Here is a 13,191-nt window from a genome sequence, read left to right as displayed (position 1 = left end):
ATTTGATATTTTGATAGTCCTATATAAAAGTCTGAAGTTTTTACTTGCTGATTGTTAGACTAAGAAGTGTCACGAGTAATGTAATCAGCTTACGTACATACAGAGAAACAAAATCTCCACCCACCTACAAGGCCACATGCCGGCCCTAGATTTTTCATCGAAACAAGAGGCATCACATTTTCTTGGCACACACACATACACGCATGCACGCACGCACGCACGCACACACACACACACACACTCAAAATATGTAAATAAACTGAAAAATGTTGCGTATTTTTTTTACATGAAAGGAAAAGTACTATATTTTGTATTTGTCAAACAAAGGTTTCAAAATAAATTTCCTGATGATTAGCATATTTCACAGATTTTTACCATATTTGGTTATATGGTTGCAAGAAACAGAGAAAGTTATGGTGTATACGGCGCCAGCTCTTCAGAGTCAGTTTTCATGAGGACTATATCTTGGTTTAAGTTAGAATGTGCCTTGGAAATGAACCCTTTAAACCTTTGCTGCTACTTTGTTCAATAAAACTCTATTTAAAAATGTATGTTTGTAAGGTGCAACCAGGCTAGGTGCCCATGCTATGGAAGTAGGTCTGCACATGTGCAATGGAATACGTTTGTTTATCTGGGAGGAGCATTTGGTAAATCCGACTCAGGTAGTTTATCAAAATATAAGTGGTTGTTCACACATATCAGTTACATGTAGGTCTTGCCTAATCCAAAGAGTAGCTTGTGGTCCCATGTTATATTTTTTCCAAGTGACAGTTTCTGCTACATTTTTTTCCCCAGTGTGTACGTACAGCCAGACACCCAGTCTATAGATCTAAAAATTATGCAGGGCATGAGAAAATTATATTTTGAGGGACCTGTTCCAACACCATCCAAACACTGTTACACAGTGACAATTTGTAGTTCAAATTGTAATCTGGAGTACGAACTAACTTGCATATATCATTTGTACAAGGTACTAGATGTACAGTTGCACATGTACACTAGCACCGGCATTTGGTCGAACGTTAAGTAAATTTGAAAACACCAAAAATTGTTAGATAGATGGCAAAAAATTTTATTGTGGGTTACAGATTACGTGTACATGTAGGTTGTGTTCTGACGACATAATCAACTTCAAAATTAACTTCACAAGTCACGAATGCAGAGGGACTGTGATTGATGAAGTATCGCACAGACCACAGCGGCCTAAGCTTTGCGCTTCCATACTTACAGCACTAGGTAGTTACGTGCAATCTCGAGTTTGGTAGAAATGTCATTGATGTTCTCGTTATTTTTCCTTCTTTGTTCTTTGAAAGTATTGGTTATGGCTGTTTTTATTTGAACTGAGAATAGGTTGGCATTTTCTTGACAAAAGTAACAGTCAAAGTTTAAAGGGTTTACTTCCGTGGCACATTCTGTGTTCAAAACAGTCTGTCATGTATCATAACTTGAAATAGAATTGATATGTATGCTTTTAGTTTGATATTAATTTTCAGATTAATCTTTGCTATATTTCAGAAAGAGAGAGTGGTAATACAGAATACTCCTTCTCAATTTGTATTATGTGTAAAAGATGTGCAGCAGACACCAGTGGTGAAGGAGGTAGAAGCTATGCAGCAGACACCAGTGGTCAAGGAGGTAAAAGATGTGCAACACACAGTGGTCAAGGAGATGATGAAGATAACTTAAAAGTGACATTGACGTACATTCTTCGAGGAGAGTATCCAAGTACTTTGCCAACAATCTCCGTCAATTGTCAAGCATTGAATCGACAACAAACAACTCACTTACGAACTGATTTATTAGATTATGCCGAATCGTTACGAAATGAGTACATGATACTGGACTTGACCATGTGGGTGTCACAACACATATGGGATTATGTCACAAGATGTAGTGATCCAAATCAAACAAGTACAAGTAATGAAGGTAAGTATATGTTTATAAATGAGAATGGTATTACATATGTTATAAAGTTCCACCCCATAATTGATGTCGTGATGGTTGCACAGTGTTCACGTAACAGTTATTAGCTCCCAAAGGGTACTGCTCAGAGTGGGTTATACGATAGGTTCTGACTGTGTTAGTTTGTCTGTGTGTCCGTCTGTCCATTCATGCATGACAGAGTTTTGTATAGACACCATTTAAATTTGCACAAAACTTTATTATAAAACACACCATGGGGGGGGGGGGGTGTCTTCAATGAAGGCTTGTTATTCCTGGTATGGCTCTGTATATCTCTGTGCTCAAAGAACTTTACAATATTACCCTGGCACAGATCTATAGCGGCACCTCAGCCCTTTATACTTCCCCAACTCCCTGGGGAGCATACAATCCATTGTTTTTTAAATTGCAACAGATTGATATGTGTAAAATGCGTGGTGTTTTTTTTTACACATTTTTTAGCTTTTTGTAATGTATTGAATTACAAACACAGACTTGGTGTATGTTTTTCTCATAGATTTTTCAAGTAGGATGCCATGATAAAATTGTTTTATAAATTAAAAAAAATCCAAAATAAATACCTAATTCTCATCCATATGGGCCACTTTAAAAAGCAGGAGTGTGTGTGTCCCTAGTCAATGACCAAAGTTGATTGAATATTCCTGAAAAAGTCCTGGAAAAAGTCCTGGAATTTTATTTGACTTAAAGTGTATAAACCGTGCTCTTCAAGATGTGCACAGTTCCTCATACGATTTGAGTTAGGGTCAAACTTTAAAAATATAATGATATATGAGAAAAGATTTCATATGTAAATACAGTATTACAGTAGCCTATAAGATTTCTACTAATGTTTAGACATGTTATAATAAGTGGTAAAAAAAAAAAATAAGCGGCTTTTTATTTTGAAACAAAGATGAACGATATACATAAAATATAAAAAGTGACAAGACTCTGTCTCTTTAGTGTCAGACTTTGAAATATTATATGTCTTTGGAAAGTTCATTCTCGTGTAATCCAGGAACAACGTGATTGAGTATTTTATGAATGTCGTGTAGTGTAAAGGCCAAAAAAAACAGAATTGTTTCTGGTCAGTGCACATCACTAGTGACTTAAATACCCCCACATCAATCTTTTTTTGTCTTTGTCCAGCCCATACGATCTGTAGATCTGGGGGAGGGGGCAAACATAGAAATAAACCTCCCTACATTAATTGCTACTTGAGTGAAGACACTTGCAGAGCCAATCACTGATGAACAAGCAAATGATATCTGCCCCCCCCCCCACGCACACACATAAATAGGCCATAACCTGAATATGTAAATGTTAGTGTAGTTTTTTGCACAAAATATTGCAGTTGAATCAGAGAATAATAACATCACAATAAGAGTTTTGTCATTCTTCTCTATGAGTATATGGATTGTAAATGCTGCCCTCAATCTTGAATGATGGCATGGATTTTTTTTGGACTATTTTTGTTGTTGTCAAATAGTTCACTTTCAAATTGATTTTTGATCAAAATTCCAAGGTGAAAATGTATGTTTATTGCATGTCCATGTGCAAAGGAATAATTTAAATAAAAAAAGTTAATGTCATGAAAAACTTGGTTCAACTGAATATTGTTATTTCAATGTGAAGTAATAATGGTAATAATAATAATGTTAGTTTCTATATTGCACTTTGCAACACTATGCTCAAAGCGCTTTACAGTTATTACATCTGCCGCAGATCTATAACATAACAGTGCAAATGGCTCTTTATACATCCTCACTCCCTAGGGAGTGTACCGTCCATGAGTAGAATCCATGAGAGAGTCACATGGAAAGGAGAGTTTCCCCTGTAGAATATTCAATGATTTTCTGTGTGAGACAGTCATGTCGAAAAAGTACTTTGAGGGTGATTTCAACAGTAAATTATAATTGAAGATAGATCACAGAGAAAGGTGGGAAGGTAATATTGGACAAGAAATTAAAAAACAACAACAAAGTTCTGAGGTAATATTGATTTATGATGGATAATTGTAAAAATTGAAAAATTTTTAAGATATCTTGTATGGCCTGCCCTCGTGGGTTTGAGAAGTGTAGCATCTACAAGGAGGAAGGGAAGAGTACATATTCAGGACCTATACTTCATAAAAGTGAAATTATTTATACTGATATGATTTAAATTGCTAGGGAGGAGCTTACACTGAGGAACAAGAATAACAAGGTGTTAACTTTTACAGTATTAATTAGATAGGGTCTTAGATACCCATTGTCTGTGAATAGCAGGGTTTCAACTTGGAAGTATATTAACTAGGGAGGGTCTAATTTGAACAGAAATTGAAACATTTAACATTTTAGCATTCAATATAAACTCTATTTCTTAAAAGTATGTGAGCGGCTAGAAAATAGTTACTCATGAACTAATCTAGTCTAGCCACTGGAATTTTCACAATGCTAATAACATGATGAAAATATTACGTGACAGTCACAGAGTCTCGTTGGAATAAATGTCCAACATCATGATGTACAAAAGAATGAAGATAGGGAGCTTGTAATATGTGGAAAATTAAAACATTATCAAGTGAAATGTTTGATCCAGAATCAAATTTTTGTACTCTTTTGTGAATCTTTCTCTAACTGGAGTGCTACTAATATTGTCTGGGATGTTGTTCCACAAGACAGTGTAAAGTGACAAACCTGACAGATGACTACAGGCCAATACTACTATTCTGTCCAAGTACATGGACAGTCCCGCTAAATTTCCGTGTGGAATTGTGACAATGACTTACATACGAAAAAAGCTTTGGGGGAATGAGGTGGTAGTTTATCATGATTGTATCGTGAACAAAAATACCTATTTGATAGCAAACTGTTTATAGAGATTAAAAATGCTGGATGTTTTGAACAATGACTTTTGTATTTTACTCTATACACTGCTAGTAATTGGCAAGTTTTCAGAATGAATAGCAACCAAATAAATAAATAAACTAGTAAATATTGAACTAACAAAGGTAATTTTATTATAGTGTACCAGCTACTTTTCTATCAGAAATTTAATTAAAAATATGGTGTTACTGCCCCCTCAGAGTCTCTTAAATGTGTACTTTAATTTATATGTTACATTTATTTATCGTATTGAAAATGGAGATGAAATATTCTTTCTTTGATGTTAGATACTCCCCCCCCCCCTCAAAAAATAAATCAGATGGATAATATGGCTGGTTTCATGATAGCTTATTCAGTGACAAGTTTATTACTGTAACCATGGTAATTTCAAACCTGCGCTATCTGCAACTGAGACTTTTTTTTTTACAGTTACTCATCAAAAGACATTGTACCTGTGTAAATTAGTGGTCGGTGTTATCCTTAGGTAGTGTAGAGAGGGGTTTAAATCTTGAAAGAAACCTCTGTTTTGAATGCGGTTCCAGGTTAGTTTGATTTGCCTTGATACCCATATATGGTAGTGCTCATACAGTATTCAATACTGAGGTGCAAGCCAGGTCACACACTTTCAGTCACAGCTGGCCATCGCCACGTGTTATTTCACTGCATGTCTTGTGAATGATTACATTTTATGTGCAAATTCAAGATGTTAGGGTGATAGAAGCACAATTGATTTTTGGGTCTGTATGGTAAAATACAAATTCCTTACATTTTCTTTCCATTTATGTGTACAGTGGAGAGCTCGTTCACCTATGGATGATGATTCAATACACCTCATAGCGTTCAATATGTAGTAGTCATTTAAATATATAAAACAGTTTCAAAAAATGGACAGGTCCAGGTCACCATAGTTTTTAGTTACAACACAGACTTACATTCTTAATCTAAAGACTAAAGTGTTGTGTTGACTTTTGACTTATTTTTTATGAAAAAAAGGGACAAAAATAGAAAAAAAACTTAATGAATTATTTTGTTGCGCTACATTCATTTTTCAGTTGTAGCGTTGCTGTAAAAAATACATGGATATGTCACCATAACATTATAAAAATCAATTGATATTCATGAACTAATATACTTTAGCTCTGCTGACCTTTATAGTTGGAGGTTTAAATGTAAGATGACTTGCAATGAATTACATTTTATATGTCAAGAAAGTATTAAACAGAGTCAAAAAGTTTGCCTGTTTGTAGTGTTTGAGTAGGTTGAGAACTGCACTGATATCCTCCAAAGTGTCCTTGCATTAAAACTAGCTATTTCATTTATGAACCCGTGCCAAACACCTACAGTAAACTATTAGCGATATAAATGACATAAAATATAGGGAACTCATCATTTTTGGAGAGGCAGACATTAATTGCTGCTCCGTGATAACGTTGTTGTGATGTTTTTCAATATATATGAAGGGAGATTGTTGAGATTGAAGGAATTGGGTTGAATGTAGAGCAGGAAGTGAACTCTGCTGAGAGAAGCTGAGCCCACCCACCCACACACACACACACATCATAGCCGGCTGACAGATTGTTATATTGAGCTGATCTATTACAAATCACTGGGTTATAGAAATAACTCTGTTGTACCTTTAACTCTTCAATTTGCTGCCAATCTGTCTGTTTAGAGTAGATGCAATAATTGCCCCATTTTAAAAGTCACCGTACGTGTTTTTCATGTTAAGTGAACAAAGTATGAAATAGTGGGAGTGATCAGCAACTCTGACTGAAAAATTTTAATTTGAGACATTTGAATTCAATAATTTCCCATTTAAATCACACTGTATGTGTTACATATGTTAAGTGAATGAATAAAGTATGAAATAATGATCAATCATTTAATCAATCAATCAATCAATCAATCAATCAATCAATCAATCAATCAATCATTCAATCAATCAATCAATCAATCAATCAATCAGTCAATCAGTCAATCTTTATTGCATAGCATAGTAAAGCATACAAAAATAACATACAGAAATAAAGTGAGTACAATACAGTCATTTAGCCAACTGCTGGAGGACTGTTTTCATCAACAAGAAATTTTCCAAGAGGAAGTTTATCATCTGAGGTCAAAATATGCAAAAATTTACTTTTGTCATATAAGGAATGAAAATTTGAATTATTTAATGACAGAGAAGAAAAAAGTACCTTTCTTTTATTTGTATAATAAGAACAAAGAATTAAATGACGAAATAATTCATCTACCATATTTTGACAAAATTTACGGAATCTTTCATCTTCAGGAATTTTACGAGTAGATTCACCCAACTCAATTTGAATATTATAATCCGAAATTCTAAATTTAGTCACTAGTTTTCTACAAACAGGATTTTTAATTTGCAGAAGAATGTTCTCAAAACCAAACATTGTTTTAAACAATCCGTATGTTTTCATTTTGTCTTTATCAGTACTGTTTCTAATGATAGTAGTGAGCGAACCTGACTGAAAATTTTTGATATCAGAAATTTATATTCAATAATTTTCAAATGAATTAAACACCACTGTACTTCGTTACTAATTAACAGAATTTGAGATATGCAGGAGTACAGAGCAAATCTGATCCTAATTCTAAAAATTTAAATTTTTTCTTTGTAGAGTTGATGTAATTATTTTCCCCTTAAACGAAAACGCATTATACTTAATTATGTGAAATAAACAACATATGAAATAGTTGTAATCATGAACATATCGGACTAAAAAGTTTTAATTAATTCTTGAAATTTACGACTAGGTTTTAGAGTTGAGGCAATGATTTTCTATGTAATACATACTTGAGGACCACATGTTAACCCTTTCATGACTGGAGACGAGTTTTAAATAATTTTGGGACCCAATTTATGTGAACATTTTCATAGTTATAATAATATTACTTTATTACGAAATAACATTTCTTTAATTCCAGTCTAAAATGAAGCTGATATATGCCAAAAACTTACATAAAAACAAAAATTTTGTTCAAATAATTTTGGCGGCAAAGTTTTCAGTACTGAATGGGTTAATCATGTGAAGTGACCTAAATCTAAGATATCAGTAATATGAAATACATCTGACTGCGAACTTTTAATTCTAGAAATTTAAGATTGTTGTTTTTATTGAGTGAATGGTAACCCCTAGCATAGAGAGATCTAGTGATAGTCAGAAAAGAAAACAAGTTGGATGATAAGAAATGAAATATGAGTCGTATTTTCAATCTGATGCTATCGTTTCTTGGAATTGAGGATAGGAATTGATATTGCTCAGTATGAACAATAACAAATGACCATATCAAGATGTAAGCATGGCTCTACTTCTAAATATGTTTTGACAGTGTTTTTCTTGTATTGAATGATTTTGTTTGTGTTTTCAGACATAAAAACTACAATAATACGTTACAACATTTTACTTCAACCTCTGCAAGGGAGATTTCATGTTCATGATAAAATAAAAAAGAAGTACTGTAGTTGTGTGGTTTTTTTGGCACTGGATTTATTTTAACTGAATAAGCACAGAAGTTGTTTGCCTTTACTACATTTGCTAAGGCCTTGTATGGCATAGAAATGAACTTGACTTTGACTTTGACTTTGTCTTTGTCTTTCCAGGCTTATATTTCAGAATTTAGCAATATTTCCACTTCAAAACAAAACTTTGATCAATGTGATTGTGTTTTTGACATCAATTTTGACATCAATATAGAAGACATTAGTGAAGATTTTTAGCCCTGAGCAGGCTATTACATTGGGTTCTGTCTGTCTGTCTGTCTGTCTGTTCATCCCTCTGTCCTCCTGTGCATTCACTCTCATATCTCTAGTAAGCATCAACCGATTTCAACCAAACCTGGCACAAAGATAACATGCTATGTGAGACATATGCACGTCATTTTGTGACTGAATCAAATATGGATGAATGGCAGCCATATTTGTTGTTAAATTTCAATATGTATCATATCTTTGGAGGTATAAAAGATAGTGACTCCATTCAAGTGCCTACACCCATAATATCAAATATGAGCTTTCTTTTAAGACCTTGACCCTTTGACCTTTAAAGTCTTCAAGGTCAAATTGGGTTATCTTCCTAGCTTTTTTGAATAAACATTTCAAGTCATAATATTTTAATTGTGACTTGAGAAAATGAGAACTTTGGTCAGATTATTTTGATTGTAGCCCAAATTTTTAGAGAAAAAGTAAAACATCAGTGAAAAAATAAAGTTTTTGTGATTGCAATCTGAATTAAAAGTTGGGCGGTTACAAAAACAATATTGAAAAAAAACATGAATTTAACTTAAAATTTAAATGTCTGCAGACAAAAAATGTATGCTGTACAAGTCTTGATCAAATTTGCATAAGATAACTCACAGGTAATATATTTCTGCAGTAATTGAGTAAAAGGTTGGCTAATTTTACACACAGTTTTGTACATAAATTTTATTGTGAAATTTACCGTGAAGCAATGAACTGTTCTACTCGGATCATAACATTTTAGAGGGAATCAAATCATACATTTTAATATACACTAGAGGATGTTTTTGTAATGGCTTTGTTTTCAATGCTGTAGATCAGGCCATGAGAAACATTGCCTGGAAAATGTATCCTATTAGTACCCCCCCCCCCCCCCCCCCACCACAATTGATATCATTTGCATACTGTTTGTTTGTTTGTTGTAGAACCAACCTGGATTTCCATATTGCATATTGATCATATGAGAGCACAACAAAAATACATCAAGATTATCACTAGCTGGGTGGCCGAGCTGAAACTAACCGGTACATTACTACTACAGGGTCATCTTATATTACTGATTCTACAGGGACAACAATCTGATTTAAAGGTTAGTTCCCATCATGTATCATGATATATACCTTTACCCATGATGCAACATGATATATAGATTCACCCATGGTGCTCCATGGTATATAGGTTTACAAATAGTGCAGTGGTATATAACTTTACCCCTGGTGCATCATGGTATATAGAGTAACCCATGATGCACCGTGGTATATATATGTATATATCCAAGATGCACTTTGGGATATACCTTTACCGCTGGTGCACCTTGGTATATATATATTTACCATGATGCACCACAGTATATAGATTTACCCATGATACACCATGTTAATAGATTTACCCATAATGCACTATGGTAGATAGGTATTTCTACAAGAATAAATGTTCATGGATGCTGGATCTATATAGTAAAATATAGACCTTGTTTTACCCACGCAGTAAAGAAATCGAATCCCTAATTCTCTGCTGATGTCGCATCATCAGCTTCCAGGTGTGTTACTATGAGTTGTTGTATGTCTTAATTAAGTTGTGTTATTTCCTAATTGTGGTATCAGTTGCCTTGAGAGCGAGTCAGTTTTAAACACGACACTCATTTTATGAAGCCTTGGTCATTTTGAGATGTATAGTCACCTGGTTATGAAGAGATCTTAACAAATACAAATATAGGAAACTAGAAATAGTGCCATAAATAGATGTAAAATCACCTGGTTATGAAGAGATCTTAACAAATACAAATATAGGAAACTAGAAATAGTGCCATAAATAGATGTAAAATCACCTGGTTATGAAGAGATCTTAAGAAATACAAATGTAGGAAACCAGAAATAGTGCCATAAATAGATATAAAATCACCTGGTTATGAAGAGATCTTAAGAAATACAAATATAGGAAACTAGAAATAGTGCCATAAATAGATGTAAAATCACCTGGTTATGAAGAGATCTTAAGAAATACAAATATAGGAAACTAGAAATAGTGCCACAAATAGATGTAAAATCACCTGGTTATGAAGAGATCTTAACAAATACAAATATAGGAAACTAGAAATAGTGCCATAAATAGATATAAAATCACCTGGTTATGAAGAGATCTTAACAAATACAAATATAGGAAACTAGAAATAGTGCCATAAATAGATGTAAAATCACCTGGTTATGAAGAGATCTTAAGAAATACAAATATAGGAAACTAGAAATAGTGCCACAAATAGATGTAAAATCACCTGGTTATGAAGAGATCTTAACAAATACAAATATAGGAAACTAGAAATAGTGCCATAAATAGATATAAAATCACCTGGTTATGAAGAGATCTTAAGAAATACAAATATAGGAAACTAGAAATAGTGCCATAAATAGATGTAAAATCACCTGGTTATGAAGAGATCTTAAGAAATACAAATATAGGAAACTAGAAATAGTGCCACAAATAGATGTAAAATCACCTGGTTATGAAGAGATCTTAACAAATACAAATATAGGAAACTAGAAATAGTGCCATAAATAGATATAAAATCACCTGGTTATGAAGAGATCTTAAGAAATACAATAATAGGAAACTAGAAATAGTGCCACAAATAGATGTAAAATCACCTGGTTATGAAGAGATCTTAACAAATACAAATATAGGAAACTAGAAATAGTGCCATAAATAGATATAAAATCACCTGGTTATGAAGAGATCTTAAGAAATACAAATATAGGAAACTAGAAATAGTGCCATAAATAGATATAAAATCACCTGGTTATGAAGAGATCTTAAGAAATACAAATATAGGAAACTAGAAATAGTGCCATAAATAGATATAAAATCACCTGGTTATGAAGAGATCTTAAGAAATACAAATATAGGAAACTAGAAATAGTGCCATAAATAGATATAAAATCACCTGGTTATGAAGAGATCTTAACAAATACAAATATAGGAAACTAGAAATAGTGCCATAAATAGATATAAAATCACCTGGTTATGAAGAGATCTTAAGAAATACAAATATAGGAAACTAGAAATAGTGCCACAAATAGATGTAAAATCACCTGGTTATGAAGAGATCTTAACAAATACAAATATAGGAAACTAGAAATAGTGCCATAAATAGATATAAAATCACCTGGTTATGAAGAGATCTTAAGAAATACAAATATAGGAAACTAGAAATAGTGCCACAAATAGATGTAAAATCACCTGGTTATGAAGAGATCTTAAGAAATACAAATATAGGAAACTAGAAATAGTGCCACAAATAGATATAAAATCACCTGGTTATGAAGAGATCTTAACAAATACAAATATAGGAAACTAGAAATAGTGCCACAAATAGATGTAAAATCACCTGGTTATGAAGAGATCTTAAGAAATACAAATATAGGAAACTAGAAATAGTGCCACAAATAGATATAAAATCACCTGGTTATGAAGAGATCTTAACAAATACAAATATAGGAAACTAGAAATAGTGCCATAAATAGATGTAAAATCACCTGGTTATGAAGAGATCTTAACAAATACAAATATAGGAAACTAGAAATAGTGCCATAAATAGATATAAAATCACCTGGTTATGAAGAGATCTTAAGAAATACAAATATAGGAAACTAGAAATAGTGCCACAAATAGATGTAAAATCACCTGGTTATGAAGAGATCTTAACAAATACAAATATAGGAAACTAGAAATAGTGCCATAAATAGATATAAAATCACCTGGTTATGAAGAGATCTTAAGAAATACAAATATAGGAAACTAGAAATAGTGCCACAAATAGATGTAAAATCACCTGGTTATGAAGAGATCTTAAGAAATACAAATATAGGAAACTAGAAATAGTGCCACAAATAGATATAAAATCACCTGGTTATGAAGAGATCTTAACAAATACAAATATAGGAAACTAGAAATAGTGCCACAAATAGATGTAAAATCACCTGGTTATGAAGAGATCTTAAGAAATACAAATATAGGAAACTAGAAATAGTGCCACAAATAGATATAAAATCACCTGGTTATGAAGAGATCTTAACAAATACAAATATAGGAAACTAGAAATAGTGCCATAAATAGATGTAAAATCACCTGGTTATGAAGAGATCTTAAGAAATACAAATGTAGGAAACTAGAAATAGTGGCACAAATAGATGTAAAATCACCTGGTTATGAAGAGATCTTAAGAAATACAAATATAGGAAACCAGAAATAGTGCCACAAATAGATGTAAAATCACCTGGTTATGAAGAGATCTTAAGAAATACAAATATAGGAAACTAGAAATAGTGCCATAAATAGATGTAAAATCACCTGGTTATGAAGAGATCTTAAGAAATACAAATGTAGGAAACTAGAAATAGTGGCACAAATAGATGTAAAATCACCTGGTTATGAAGAGATCTTAAGAAATACAAATATAGGAAACTAGAAATAGTGCCACAAATAGATGTAAAATCACCTGGTTATGAAGAGATCTTAAGAAATACAAATATAGGAAACTAGAAATAGTGCCACAAATAGATGTAAAATCACCTGGTTATGAAGAGATCTTAAGAAATACAAATATAGGAAACTAGAAATAGTGCCATA

General features: G+C 32.7%; 1 protein-coding gene across 5 annotated transcripts in view; it reads left to right on the top strand.

Moving 5' to 3' along the window:
- LOC144436352 (RWD domain-containing protein 3-like) overlaps window positions 1-13,191 on the top strand; it is a 45,721-nt gene that overhangs the window by 19,199 nt on the left and 13,331 nt on the right. For 4 of the 5 annotated variants that reach the window (XM_078125131.1, XM_078125132.1, XM_078125133.1 and 1 more), the window contains 2 exons: window positions 1,516-1,926; window positions 9,495-9,658. In XM_078125131.1, coding sequence (XP_077981257.1) covers window positions 1,516-1,926; window positions 9,495-9,658 — 575 coding nt within the window. The remainder of the gene's footprint in view (window positions 1-1,515; window positions 1,927-9,494; window positions 9,659-13,191) is intronic. The other variant, XM_078125135.1, reaches the window with a different exon arrangement.

Source organism: Glandiceps talaboti, chromosome 6 (assembly GCF_964340395.1).
Source record: "Glandiceps talaboti chromosome 6, keGlaTala1.1, whole genome shotgun sequence".
Lineage (NCBI taxonomy): Eukaryota > Metazoa > Hemichordata > Enteropneusta > Spengelidae > Glandiceps > Glandiceps talaboti.
This window is presented reverse-complemented; position numbering and strand designations above follow the sequence as displayed.